Source organism: Corvus cornix, chromosome 12 (genome assembly GCF_000738735.6).
Source record: "Corvus cornix cornix isolate S_Up_H32 chromosome 12, ASM73873v5, whole genome shotgun sequence".
Lineage (NCBI taxonomy): Eukaryota > Metazoa > Chordata > Aves > Passeriformes > Corvidae > Corvus > Corvus cornix.
The window spans coordinates 14,945,295-14,960,806 of record NC_046342.1 but is presented as its reverse complement, the minus strand read 5'-3'; the positions used below and the strand labels follow the sequence as shown (position 1 = coordinate 14,960,806).

Sequence of the window (15,512 nt, the reverse complement as noted above, 5' to 3'; positions counted from 1 at the left end):
TTTGTATAACACCTCTTATACTGTGAGACCTACAGGTTTGAGAAAATTATTTTATTGCTAAAACCAGTGATAAAAAATTGTGGGCTCACTAGATCTGCAGGAAGTCTAAGAGTTCTAAATTTTGCTCAGCACTGAGACAAAGAGGGAAATCCTGGTCCCACTGAGTGCCAGAAGAGTCAGACATCACCTTGAGCATGGTCAGTTGAAGATTTTTATCTTTCTTTGAAGCTCCTGGGCCAGTGGAGCAGCACAGTCTGTGCCAGCCCTCCCAGGGAGGTTGGGTTTGTAGGGGCAGGGCTGGCTGACCCTGATGTTCCACAGTCTTAGCAATGTCCAAGTGTCTGATCTTAAAGAGTCAGACCTGTCTAATGAAAAAGACAAAAGGTTCCCAGGACAGTAGGTTTGTTTTCCTTAAAAAAATCCACCAACTAAACAAACAAAAACCCCCTTGTTTTAAAGTCAACTCATTTGAGGCCTATGTCCTCCTGTCCCGCCTGCTCCTTCCCTCCTCGCTGCCTACCAAAGCCTTTTCTCCAGACATACAATACATTTGGTCTATAAAGAGACCATTCTCCCTGTACAGCTGCATTTGAGTAATTCTCAGAGGCTCTGAAGTGCAGCCAACATGCAGAAATATAAAACCCAAGAGGACTGAGTCTTGTTTCACCTGAGAAGGGTTTATCTTACACACAGCACTGTTCTCCACGGGATCTGACCATTTCCACTGAGTCTTAAGAAACAGGCATTTTTGACAAAATGTTTCTGGACTCAAACCTACCAGAGGATCTTGATTTTCTGTAGGGTTTTAAAATGCTATTTTACTGAAAAAAACCCCACCTGATGCCCTCTATTTCTGTAATGCCCCCCCCAGCAGAAATGAAAGTTGTCTTTTTTCTCAGTTCTAAAAGAAAAGAATTATGGATTAAAACATGAAACTTATGATAAATCACTTATGTGCTGCTGGTAGGAACTCGGATATGATGATTACAAGCGCTGAATAAAATGTCTGAACAGAAGAGAATGAAAGTTAAGACAGCAGGCATGGGCTCCACGAGGCCACAGTCATTTGAGCAGAGACTGCACAGCCCTGGCAGCAGGGTGAAAGCAGGAGCTGCACCAGGCTCCGTGTAACCCACAACAATTCCATGCCAAATACACAGCCCACAATGTGAAATTCCCACAGTGGAGAACACACATATAGTATTTCCAAAGCAAGTTACTGAGGCACCCTGGAAATTCCATGGCAGCAAACAAGGGGACTGTATCTTACAACATTAATTCCAAAACCTGAACTAATATGGAAGGCTCTGTGCTTGGCTGGTATTTGGGAAGCACACTACATCTATGCTCTGTTGCCTTTCTTCAGGGCCACCTGGTTTTGAGATGGGATCATAAGCATTAACCCCACACAAAAGAATGTAAACTTGATGAAACTGTCACAGTAATATTCAACCACGGTGCTCTTCTGAGGGTTGGTGTAGCAGAAAGTGAATAAAATTTGTAACACGTTCCCTTCTTTCCCTGAACTCTGAGAAGAATTCAAAATTGTTTCACCTGCAAGACTTGGACTAAAGAGACAGAAAAGAGCTATACTACCCCACCCTGGTTGGGAATTACAAGGTCCTGAAATCTGATACACCATAACACAGTTTCCTTCTCTCTTTTGGTTTATAGCAATAATCTGTGCCTCAAACAAAATTTTTAAAAATTGAGAAAAATGGAGAACTGAGAAGAGAAAGGACATTAAGCACACCTTACAGCAGTGGATGCTACCTAAATATTTTTTTAAAAAGACTTTATTTTTAATTAAAAGCACCATAATTACTTTACTGTTGTTTCTTGAGCCATTGTGAACTAAGAAAGGAGTCTATTACCTGTTCCTAAATTGTGTATTCACCTGGGTCACTATCAGTAAGACTTGTACTTGAAGCAGTATCTGTTTCTTGCTAATTACTGCAATCCTCCCTTTGCCAGCACCCACAGCCAACGTAACCTTATAGTTCAGTAATCTATACAATGCTCCCTCTTCTTTTAATATGGTTTAGTGCATGGCATGCAAGTTTGCTCTCACAGGAAACAGCTGGTGCACATTCACAGACAGGAGAAAACTGTGCATGTAAACTCTGTGACTAACGCATAAGGAATAACCAGAGCAGCTCGGAGTAAAGCAGATAGAGAAAATGGGATATAGAAACACACAATTTGCTACCTATGACAAGCCTTTATTAGGCTTCTTTAAGCTTAACAGCCTGCTGCTGGCTGCAGTCAGCCATATCTGAAGGAAAAGGAAACTCCTTCTTCCATGTGCCTCTCTAACTGTCCTTTCACAGTGGAAAGATTTTCCTCATTTTTATGGTGATTAGCTTGTTCAGGGAATCATAAGACTGAGTCTATCTTCCATCAGCTTATGTAACTTCGTACTAATGGTTTTAAAAATGACACAGCCACAGCACTTGTTCTGTTCTCCTCAGTGAGATGGCCCACACACATCAGACACAACTGCTCCCACAGTTACTTTCTCAAGTAATCCTATTAATACAGTGCAGAATAGTCCCTCAGGCATCATCTCAATAACTCTTTTCTGTTCAGGCTTCGTGCCATTTTTCTCTTGTCCTTTGCATTTCTATTTCTGTGTAATTACTGTCTGTTCATGCTCCCTTCATGCACCCGTGAGGAGCCCTACATCCTCAACCACACTCCCAGTGATGCTATTGGCCACATCCATCCTCTTGATGGGACCATAATGATTTTTGTCCTTTGTTGTACTGTCAGGGCAATTTTTTAAGAGCTTCACTCAGATAAACAAAATGTATTCTGCTTTCACTGCCTGGCTTTGATATGACAAACCCTAAGCTCTCTCTCCCTGTGCTGAGCCAAAGTGACTGAGTATGCCAGACTGATTTTTGCAGTTCTCTACTCTTGACTCCACATCAGAAGAATATAATGCAACAGGTTTGTGGAACAAACTGACACAAGTTTTGTTTCTCTTCGGATCTGCACTGACCTCTTTAGATTAAACATGATGCCTCATTCTGAGTGACTCACTCCTGCAGTTAGCTAAATTCAAACTGTCTTCTTTAAAGCCTGTAATGCAAACAATACATTTTACTGTCACAGCTACGTGGACATTAGTTAAAACAACTTTACATTCTGAAAACAGCTACACAATGTTTCTGGTTTATGTGGTTTTGGCACGAACACTGCACTTTTTCCCCTTAAGCACTGCCACCTCTTGCTCCCAAACACGGCTGCTGCACTAACCATTAGCAGGTTGGGCCAGTACCACTGCTGAAGAGTTTACAGAAAGCCATTCCTGGACACTGGCAGGGAAACAGATTCCTAATAAGGCAGCCCAAGCTCCCCTGTGCAGTGGGATGATACCCAGACCCCACAGCAGGCTGAGCTCATGAAGTACCTACAGAATCCTCCACGAACACAGCTCAGTTCTGCAAAAGCTCTTGATGATTTTCCTTCTCCTCCTGCCTGTGGACTCACCTTTATTTCAAACTCCCTGAAGCCTCTACATGCAAACATTCACACTGTGGACTTGTCCTCCCCAAACAGCCCCAGATACAGACACACAGCAAGAGGACAAACTGTTGTCCCAATTCAACATACAAGGACCCAGTTTGGGTCTCCATGACGAGCTTGCTCAGAAGTCCAGCACTCCTACCAAGAAGAAAGTTTCTCTCTCCAGCTCCTCTTTTATAAAGATATTTTGCTACAGTGCTTTTAATGATCTGCAATAATTCTTTGTGCTTCCACCCTATGACCTTCAAGCACTTGAAAAACCCTTCCTTTCATCTTTTGCAGTGAGTTCAAAGAAACAGAGAGGGATGGAGAAATTACATGTCTTCAAATCCAACTGTCCACTCAAAAATCTGGATCGTGACTCTGACCATGGTAAACAGAGCAACCAGCTGCTGGTGGGAGAACAGCATATCATTCCAAACAACTGCACTGTTAAAACATCATCTATTGACACCTTCTTTAAATGATTTTAAAATAAAGTACATGCAGCCAATCAAAATAGCTTTTCAGTGATGTTCACAAAACCCAGGCTGAAACAGTTTTCTCATTCGCAATTTCCTTTTACCATGAAGACCAAAACACTAAAAAAAGTTAAAATAAATAAAAAAAAGAAATCACACAACACAAGGTGGTTCCCACTCTTTTTAAGCAGTAAAAAAAGTTTGAGCCGAAGATAAGATTTCTGGCAAGCTGTGGGTAAAATCTAGCCTGCATGCCACAGATCAGTGGTTAGATATTCCTGCTATTTTTCAGATATTCAGGCAAATGATCTTCACATGCACAGGTAGGCTGGCACATAATTACTGATTCTTGGACACACCCATAATCAAAATAATCGAGTTAGATAAGTTACCATGGAAAACCTTTGCAAAATGTGTAACTTACATTTCCATCACTAAAGAGAACTTACCTTTAAGGACTCCCAGAGGGGAAACTGTACCAGAGAGAAAGGAATCTGGAGAGGTGGGAAAAGAAAAAAAATCCAACATAATGTTACAAAAGCAAATTGGGTTGGCATGTTCCTCAACTGGCTAAATTAGGAACAGTTATTGTTCCCTCAGTGAACTGCAGCTTATTACACTTACAAATCTTTACGGACACTTTATGTATGCTGCCATTAAATGACTGGTTTCACTAAAGCAGTTTTACTTTGTTTATCACATTCCCTGCTGAGAGGTTAATGTATTGTTACCAGGGTGGCCTAGAAGAGCAATAAGCAGTGTGATCTAGTGCAGGGACATTCTTGGTTTGACAGTCAGCCAAGAAAGCCATAAGGATGGTTCAAGAAACACGTTCCCAAGGCCAGGAACACAGCTTGGCAAAAAAACATCTTCAGCAGTGCAGACCCTCACAGATGCTGAGCTGTTGTGCTGCAACCAGGGCTCTGCAGTTGGGCATCAGCTGCAAAAACGTTCCTGGACATCTCCCATGATCTCCCATGAACAGGCTCCCTTGAGAATTAAAAGCAGGTTGTGAGGAGCTACCACAACCCAACTAAAACCCCAGGGAGAAGCTTGGTGGTTCTCTTCTTATTGCCTGTAACACGGGGTTATTCTGTCCAGCAACAGCCTGTATCTCTGTCTAGGCTCGTTCCTGCTGCCACCTGTCCCAGGAGTGCCTTTGCATTTCCATGTCCTTCCCAGATTTTGCCCCGATAAAAACCTCAACTCATCAGTCAGTTTTCATTGTGAACACACTGAAGCACTTTGCAACAAGAGACATCATTTTCCAAGTTTATGCCTTCTATTATATTTCTTCCTCCACAAAGCTCTCCACTACATTCTTCCTTGCCCTTCACCACTCTGAGAAGCCCTGTCTAATGCCTACCTCTGGTACCAACCCTGCCTTTGCTATCTCCAGGCTGAATATCTGTCTCAAGAGATCTAGGGAAAAGGGTCTCCAGGAAAACACTGGCCTGTCCTAGGATCACCCAACAGCTGTATCTGCAGGTCTGCTTTGCCCCTTCCTAAAGCTTCTGCATTATCTCCTCCTCTCTGTTAGGCAGTCAACCCCAGACTCAAATCTTCCTCCAACTACCTGTTTTCTTCTCCTTTTATCATTCTTAATTTTCCTCCTAGTTTAGGCTGATTTGGCAGTTCATATATCAAATTGTTTCGTCTCAGAAAGCACTTATGCATCTTTTACCATGAAAAGGAGTAGATAATCAAAATGGATCACGCTTATGTAATGCAGATATCTTTGCTCTGAGTGATGTCAGGTTAAAAACGTTCACTAGAGATATGAATGGCTTATTAAACCTAAATTCAAGCTACACAAAGGAATCTGAAATGGAACATCCACTCAACATCACAGGAGTCAAAGAGTATTGTCTGCTTCCCTGTGCTGCACGTAATGATTAATAAATGAGTCTATTAAGTTAATCTGTCAGGCAAAACTAAACTTGACAGACACCTGCAACAGAAAATTTGTTATCTATTCAGGCAGGAAATGGCAGTGAGAAGAAATCAATGTCACTGCTGTACATTGAGCTGACAAACTGAAATCTCAGAGGAAGTTTGTCATCTTGGACAACGAGCAATATCCCTGGTGGCATCTCAGAGCCCCACAATAAAGGTCAGACATGGCTCTTATTTATCAGGGTCTTGAAACTCTAGTGTAGCAATTAAATTTCATTTTTAATATTGGGTAAAAAAGTCCAGATCTTTGACAATAATGTGTGGTGATATATTTATGAAAAGATATATATACACCCACATGTTACTGCAGCATTGTTGAACTGAAGTTATATGGAATAATTTCTTCGCAATGTAAAACGAAAAGCAACATAATCTTCTATATCTAGACCAAAAAAATAAGTAAAAATAAGTAACAATAACCAACACATTTGCTTCAAATCTGTTAAAAAAAAAAAAAAAAAGGAAATGCTCTGTATCCAGCTGTACACCAAACAAAACAAGCTTTCAAGTACAGCCTCCAAGTTTTGCTTTTTTATGCTTGCGAATGAGTGGTAAAATGATGCAGCTGTTAATAAGACAACAAGGGAAGCTTTTGACATAATTCCCTTTATATCTCCTAGCTAGAAGCATTTCAGTCAAAGGGGAAACTCGTTCACAAGTGCTATTTGATTTTCATTGTTAGTGGTGTTTGCTTTCTGTGTCCTGCTCAGGGGAGCCAGGGCTGGATGGGGATTATGGGTTTCCCTTCTCCCCACATGTCCCATGGGATGCAGCAATGCACAGCATCCGAAACACCCAGGAAGATTTTGGATGTGTGTCAGTGGGACCTGCACAGCCACTGGGCTCCCTCCTCTCTAAGAGGGCTGCAGGATAAGGGTCTAAACATTTGTAAGTCACACTTTACTAGAGTTTAAAAACTTGAAAATCCCCAACAAAATAGAAAGCACCACCATCACCAAGCAGACCAGCAGCACCTTTGCTGCACTAAGAAGATCCTAAAGAGATGTCCTACATCTCTTACAGTCACCCATTGGATCCTGTCTGACATCCTGACTTAAAAACAAAACCCACACAAGCAATTTCAGGGGTATTGGAATGAAAGGGAGTCTGTCTTCCTGCAGATTCATGTTTTGTCATCAGATTCTCTGAAGCCAAATAATTTCCAAGCCACATTCAGCAATCTTCCCATGACAGGGACCTCCATCACATTTCTTCTCAAGATCTGTTCCACACCCCTTGTTGAAAGTTCAGCTCCTATTGCAAACCTTCCCTCAAACCTCTTAATCACCTTTATTCTCCCCTCACACACATATTTTCAAGAATGTTATAGGAACTCCTATTTATCTTTGCAGCCTCTGTCCTTCCACCACATTTCCGTGGTCAAGATGTGGAAGGGCTGTGCAGGCTGCTGTGTGTTCATGTGTGCAAACACCCTGCTTGCATAAGCCTTGTCTCCCTAAGAGACCAGACTAAACAGCCCACACCCAAAAGTAGCATTAATATACGCAAAAAGAAATAGTTCTGTAAGGGTAGCTCATCTGACCACGAAAAAGCCTTTAGATGGCTTATTGCCCTTTATTCTTCCACCACAGCAGATGTGACAAAATCTTGCAGTCTGGGGACACTTCTTAATTTGAACACTTACAGCATTTCATTCCTTTTCGTATTTTGTTTCTTAAAAGAAAAGCTCTTCAGCAATGAACAGAATCATACCCTGTTAAGCAGAGATATTTCTGCCTGAAATAGGCTAAGGCAACAATAAAAATGTGGTCCACACATGTGGGTAACTTGCTGCCAGCAAATATGAAACCCTGGCAAGCTCCACCAACCTCTCATTCGACATTAATATAAAATAGACAGAGAGTACCAGTTCTCATGTCTGGCCTAATGTTATATAACTGTGCTGTTTGTTCATCAGAGTCAACCCTTAAACACACACACAAGGCAAATTTAAAGCCCCCAGACAGCTGCAAATAATTATTCTAAAATGTTTTATAGGTTAGTGAAATTATCATTTACTCTAATCCCTGTAGTCCTTAGCACCTGATGCCTAACTTAAGTTAATGAACTTTGCAGATGCTTATTTCTACACATCTACTTAATTCTCCTGATACAAAGTATTTTAAATTATTATGTTTAATAAGTTACTTTTAGAAATAGTTGCACTTCCTGGCCAGAGCAGCAGATACACACATCTCGCTTCTAAAGAAAAATACCAACCTGTAAGTACTGAAGATTGATGACAGAGCAAAAGTCCTCCCACCAAATACTGTTTAATGAAATAAAAGAAATTTAAGGAGGAACTTAATAATGCTCTTTGTAACTACAACACAACATTTTAAAGTACCTCAAAATTCACCCATTTGATATCTGATGCTAAACTGCAAGCTGACATTGTCCTGAGGAAAACAGCAGCCAGAGCAAGGGCAGCATGCTGAAGGAGTGGTAAAGAATGGGGGAAAGAACCAAAAGAAAAAAAACAAAACCTCATCAGCCCCTTCAGAACTGGGATTCCCTTCCAAATATGAGAATTCTTTCACACAAAGAGGAAACAGATGTCCATGGCTGGTATTTGCATGTGGCTTTATTCTCTTCTAGGATACAATAAAACTACTCTTCTTCTCATCCTCCAAGCTAGAAATTAAACAGTGGCATGTCATGCAGAGTCCAGCTGTGCTTTCTACCTCCAACCTTTATTAGCAATATATTTAAAAAGAAGAAGAAAAGAGAGAGACAGAAAGGGAGAAACCAAAAAAAGCATAAGAAATGAAAAACTGTGGTATGTGTTCTCAAAACAGTATAAAACCTACAGATGTTCTCACTAATCTGTGGCACATGTTTGTTTATTCAGGTTTTCCCTGTCCCCAGTTCAGCAGGCTTTGCTCTCCAGAAGACTTATCTGTTTTTACAAATGTTAGGGTAAATACTGGAGGAGAGATTGGCATAAACAGCCAGACGAGGAACAGGCTCACCTTGTAAGAGCTTTCTCAGTGTTCCTGAAAATGCACCTCCATCCCAGAAATTGCTCTCACCCACACCTCCACTGTTCCCTACATTAACAGCAATGGGAGAAAAGCAAACACTTATGAAGAGGATTTTGAGAGTATGAATGTCACAAGGGCCAGCAGCAAGAACATCTGCTCACTTCAGGGAGAACCTATTTCATCCTCACAGGGCAGCTCTCAAACTTGCACCCAACCTGTCACCTGCACTCACCGTGGCAAGGACAGAGGGGCCATCACTGTCCAAGTCTGTATTTATGAGGAGTACTGAGCTGCTGTGCCAAACTGTGCCTTCTCCATTGTAATTGCGAAGAAAAGTCTAATAACCCACTTCTGAATAGCAAAAATGTATTGTTTTCTAGGGATGCATAAACAGTAAATTTAAGGAGAACAATCGTTCCTTTACCTAAGTCCCTTTTACAATACCGTTTTTTCCTAGCTTCTTTATAAAGGATAGAAAGTCTTTTTAATAGGTTCAAGTTAAAGCAGAATAAACAACCCTGTCAGCCCACTGGAGTTAAACTTTTCTGTTAATAATCACAGCAAATTTGGTTCAGTGTCTTGCCCTCCTAAAATTCTTCACGCACTTGCCCAATACATCTGGATTATGATAAACTGATGTTCCAGCTATAAGTATACTTTCCCCAGGATGAGCTTTGAAAAGACAGCATGAAATGAGGCAAGCCTGGCCCCTGGTCACATCAGAGGTCATAGCAATAGCCACCATCAAGAAGATTTGGAAGTTTCACAGCTTTTCTACTGACTGAAGGTAAAGGGGTTTAAGACCCATCATCGATGGGATACCCCAGAGCTGACAAAGCAGACTTATTCTCTTGCAAAGCTTCAATTAATATTGTCTCCCAGACCCTCCTCGAAAAACTGCAGACTCCACAAGGAACCAAATTACAAGAAGGTAATTTGTAATCCTAAAATGAATAAAAGACTGTCAAAGCCATCAGCTGTGTTCCTGCAGCTCTGTGAGATGGAAGGTCGGGAGAGGGTGGAAGAACAGACAAGTTTGTATGTTAAACAAATGATGGAGGGCTTTGTTAATAAACACTGATGCAAAAACAAACAAAGCTTTTGGGGCAAGTCTAACAACGCTGGCATAGCAATGACCGTGGAAGATCTCTTGGCTTCACTCCTTAAGGAAAACAGTGAAAGACCAAGTTCACACACAGCACCTTCCTGTACAACTGCAGGAAGCCAGAGAGGTGGAACCCCATGGGAAGCTCAGCCATCACAGGGGAAACTATCAAGTTGCATTTGCAACAAACAACTTTTCACAGGCCTTCAGTGTTGAACATTCGGCTGTGCAGCACTGCCAGAGACAAAGGAATGGCATTTAGGGTGGTAGAAACATCAATCTCAACAATGCCAAGAGTATAATTAAAACAAAGGTTTCAGATCATGCACCAGCAGCCACCTGAAGTAATCAGCAATTCCCTCATTTTCAAGCAAATAACATTAACCCTGTGTGAGCTGGGAGAAAACTGCAAGCTACAAATGGGAAGAAATACAAAATTCCTGAATTATAGTCATTATTCTGGTTCAGGCATCCGCTAACTCTCAAATAAATATTTGCACCTTGCTTCCTCTGTTTCCCCAGCTCTAACCCCAAAGTATTTCCACTTGTCACCTGGCATATGTGAATGGTTGGAGCTAAGTTCCTTTCCGAGACAAAACATTATGTGCCCCACAGGGTCCCTTAATTTGGTTACAAGCCATTCTCACAGATGTCCTTTGGACCTATGTGGCAGAACCTCACATCCACATTTCCTCTTTATAATAGCACCACACTCATTATAAAAGCCACTTGTATGGCATATTATGTAGTAAAGATAAGTAAAAGGAAAATTCAGTTTACCCTCTATGAGAAAAAGGTTCTGTGATTTAAAAAGTAAAGAGAAATAAAGGAAAAAATATTTTTCTGCAGGGGCAATATTGACCAGGGAAGGGGAAAGATATAGTCAGAGATCCAGCACAGCAATCTGCGTGTTCCCAAAACATGGGAAAAAGAGAGGCACTGAGGCAGATGCACAAACTCAATGCAGGCTGGATTGATTTAAGAATCTTGATGATCACAGAGCCCTAACTTTGCACACACGTGACACAGACCATCATTGAGCTATTGAAGGCTCTTTCCTCAAAGAAACAACATTAAAACCATCAAATTCCACCCCCAACCCCTTCTTACTCTGCTGGGAGAACAGAATAACTATTAGAGATTGTATAATGTCAGCCACAAAAGTCGATTTTATTGGATTTCAAACATGAGCTGGAGTGACCAGCCCCTAATTACACAAATAATATCCATGTTCTCCCATTTTCCAACAAATAAGCATTAAAGGAGATGCCTGTTTTGCTATTCATTTTCAACAACATATTAAAAATAATCCCTTAGCAAGTAAATTAATATGCTGACACCGATTTGTACATGCTGTTTTCAGGGCACAGATAAAAATCTTGTAGGATAAAAGATGAGTTTAGCAGCTCCAGAAGAATGAAGGTATTGTTTAACAGGAAGCAGATGTATGTCAGATGGCAAACTCATTAAAGTGTCCCATCGTTAAAGGAAACGGGATAACAACGAGCCATCTGAAAAAACCTGAACTGATCAGGAAATACACAAGCCGCAGCTAATCTCCCATTTATTGGCAGGTAATGCCTTTAAGTCATGCACATGCATTGAGTTTAGGACCATGAAGGACTAATCTTTGTTCTCATGAAAAAAACAGGAGCAGAACCCAAGAGCATGGAGAGCAGCATTTCTGGAAAAAGTCTTCTGAGGAAAAACTCCTAACATTTGGAGGAGCTATTACATCAGCCCATGGGTGCACACACACACACTGTCTGGGCAGCACGTCAGTTCACTGACTCTGAGAGCATCTTAATGGACATTTTACATACATGGGACATTTTAAAGGTAAGTATAATTACAAAAATGCCTTATGAAAGGTACCTATCAAGGAATAGCCTCTAAACACAAACTTGGAAATGCTAATCAAAGAAAAAAACATTCTCAAGTGGACACTGGACTGGTGGATTTGCAGTATCAGAGCTGAACAATTCCTCAAGTGAGTATTTTGCAGGTGATATAAGAACCTAAGCACGAGGAATTAAACAAGCAGCATAGATTCACAAAATCAAAGAATCATTCAGATTGGAAAAGACCTCTATGATCATTGAGCCCAACTGTTAACCCAGCACTGCCAAGCACATCACTAAACCACATCCTCAAGTGCCACATCGACATTACTTTTAAATCCCTCCAGGGATGGTGACTCAACCACTTCCCTGGCTAGCCTCTTCCAATGCTTGACAACTCTTTCAGTGAAGAATTTTTTCCTAATGTCCAATCTGAACCTCCCCTGCTGCAGCTTGAGGCCTGTTATTCTTACCCCGGCACTTGTTACCTGGGAGAAGAGACTGATCCCAACCTGGCTACTCCTTTCAGGGAGTTGTAGAGAGTGGTAATGTCCCACCTGAGCCTCCTTTTCTCCAGGCTGAGCACCCCCAGCTACCTCAGCTATTCCTTGTGCTCCAGACCCTTCTGAACTCCATTCCCTTCTCTGGACATGCTTCAGCCCCTCAATGTCTTTCTTGTAGTGAGAGGCCCAAAACTGAACCCAGGATTCAAATCAAAGACAGCATGTTTGACTCACAAGGCAGGTGGATCTGTGGAGAGGAGTGAGAGTATTGCTTCATCCAGCAAATATTCAGTCTAAAAAATTGGAAAACAGTGCAGCTGTAATTGCACTGGCATCAGCAAAGGCAGTCTTGTCCTCAGAGTAACAGCCACAAAAAAAACCCCAAAAAAAACAGACGGGGAAGAAACATGTGTTTCTCCTATCCTGGATATATCTCAACCTATACTAGCTTTGTTACAAATGTCTTGTTACTACATTATGATTACAAATATAACACAGCAGCTCTTGCCATAAAAATTAAATACATCTCTTGCCAGGAGTTTTCTGAGTATCACTAAAAAAATTTCCAAGAGGAAATCCATCTCTGCCTTTGCATCTTGGTCAGATCCAAAGGCCATTGAAACTGCTGGGAATTTTGCACACAGCTTCTGGATTAGGACTGATGCTCTAGATGGAGAAAGAAGAGGGTGGATGCAAAGGTTCTACAGTACAACACAAAGATCAACTAATCTGGATTCTACCATGTCCTTCCCAGGATGCACAGACCCATCTCATGGTGAGAGCAGGCTCTAGGATGTGCTTTTTTAAAACTTGTTAAACAGGAACTGCTGCAAATTCCTTGCTTTCACAGAACATACACAGCAGCCTTACTTATATCTGAGCCCAAACCATTAACATTTAAGTACAATTTAAAGTCCCAATACAGTTAATGTAAGCTAACCAAGTTCTTTTGAATGTTTTACCAAATACAGACTTTGGTATTTTGCTGCATCACTACCCCTGGTTATTTGGTAAGAGTATTCCTGCTTATTTGCCCTTGTGGAGGAAAAAAAAGAAAAATCCAAACCATACCAAAAAGAACAAGTAAGCAAACACTGCTTTAAACAAAACACTTCATGGATACTATTGAGAAAACTACTCCATACTCAATGCTAGTGCAAAACCAACATTAATGGAACAACTGCTATAAACCAAGCTGAAACTTCTTTCTCTGAAGTTTAAGGCCTGTGCAGCACTCTTTATATATCTTACATCATTATCTCCATCATGTGGCAGAGAGAAAGAATGCAGACTAATGTCAAATTTAGGAAATACTACCCATGTAAAGGTATTTTCCTTCACATTCAGAATTTTGTATCTCACAAAATGGGGCTTTGCTAAGTTTCCTTCTGTGGGTGCCATTTTCAGCTGTTTTAATAAACAGTTGCATTGCTTTTGCCCAATCACAGGACATGGTCTTGCAGAAGTGAAATGACCTATTGCCTTATGACAAAGATTTCCCTTAGATTTTACGTATTAAAACTTTCCTGAACAGCAGCTACAATTCCACAAACTTTAATCTGATTCTACATTACAAAAGACCTAATCTAAAACTCATTAGAGTGAACTGAAAAATCCCAGCAAGCATTTGGTTGAGCCCAAAGGAGCAGTTAGACAATGCACACACAGATACAGGAAGGATGGTTCCTTTATTATTTTTTTTTACCCTCTATAATTCTTTTCTGACAGTTTAACCAATTCTGCAGACTCTGCAACTATTTAAACAGGAAGCCTCCTGGACCCAGCAGACCTCCCTGCCACTGCAGCTGGAGAGTTACTCTGCTCCTAATGGAGCATTTCTTCCACCCCCACCCCAAGGTAGCAGCTGTAGGATGTCGGGTTGGACACTGCTGGGCCACCTGGGACTCGCTGCCCTCCCAGGTGTGGACGTGCAGACTCGTCCACGGCAGTCAAGCCCCTGGGAAAGCCGTCTGACGGCTGCATCCCCCAACTTCCTGCCTGTCAGCAAGCTGGGAAAAAACTTTAGTGAGGCTGGCTGCATGCACAGAGCAGGGAGGGTTTGCTCTCAGGAACCTCTTGCAGGCTTCCTCAAAGGAGCCTAAATCCTGCTTGTACAATGGCACCACCAGTGTAAGAACTGTGGAAATAAAAGCCATAACTCTCAGTGATTTTTTTTAATCCAGTTTTGGAGAAGATGCTTTCATCATAAGCCTTTGAGCTCCTTTGCACGTCTTTATACAGGCACCTCATTTCCTTGAGAATCTCTCATAATCACAATGTTTAACCGTAAAGCTAAACCTGCACAATTTCTCACACTTGGGTTACCCAGCTCGGACGGGAGGAAAGTGTGCCAGGCTACGAGAGCCTGGGAATAAGATCAAGGGGAACAAGGGTGCTTTGGTGGGTGAGAGAACCAAACAACTGGAACATCCCAGCACATACAAACCCTTATTTTCTTCATTTTCTCATCCTGCAGTTCTGTTCACACAGCCCAGGAGTAGCTTTGGGCTATCGGCAGGGCCTGAGGGAACTGAACTGCAGAGCACAACAGCCGCTCACACTTGTTCTGTGAAATCCTGCTTAGAGCTGTGATCAGCAAAGTAGACACTACCAAGTTTCCACCTTACCAGCATAAATCATCCCCTCCATGCTCAGCAAAGCACTTAAGCACATGCTTAGCTGTGCTAGAGCTAATTTCCTTCACAGCAGCCAGTATGGAACAGTGCTTTGGATTTGTGCTGGAAACGGTGTTGATAACTCAGGGATGTTTTAGTTATTGCTGGGCAGGGCTCACACAGAGACAAGGCCTTTCTGGCTCCCAACCCCACCCCACCAGTGAGTGGGCTGGGGGTGCACAAGGAGTAAGGGGACACCTAGCAGAGGCAGCTGACCCCAACTGACCCAAGGGACATCCCAGACCATGTGGTGTCATGCTGGGGAAGAAGGAAGGGAGACGTTCAGAGCAATGGCATTTGTCTTCCAAGTCCCCATTACATGTGATGGAGCCCTGCTGTCCTGGGGAGGGCTGAACACTTGCCTGTCCATGAAGTGAATGAATTCCTTGTGTTGCTTTGCTTGGCTTCTGCTTTGCCTGTGCAACTGTCTGTATCTCAACTCACAAGTTTTCTCAA

The 15,512-nt window shown here is 41.9% G+C and overlaps 1 protein-coding gene across 7 annotated transcripts in view; it reads right to left on the bottom strand.

Moving 5' to 3' along the window:
• SLC25A26 (solute carrier family 25 member 26) overlaps positions 1–15,512 on the bottom strand; it is an 84,857-nt gene that overhangs the window by 23,840 nt on the left and 45,505 nt on the right. For 4 of the 7 annotated variants that reach the window (XM_019280326.3, XM_019280325.3, XM_019280327.2 and 1 more), the window contains exons 6-7: positions 8,169–8,217; positions 4,442–4,486 (exon numbers count right to left, since the gene is read on the bottom strand). The exons of 1 other annotated variant lie outside the window; for it this stretch is intronic. In XM_019280326.3, coding sequence (XP_019135871.1) covers positions 4,442–4,486; positions 8,169–8,217 — 94 coding nt within the window. The remainder of the gene's footprint in view (positions 1–4,441; positions 4,487–8,168; positions 8,218–15,512) is intronic. 2 more of the 7 variants (XM_010390198.4, XM_019280329.3) reach the window with 1 other exon arrangement.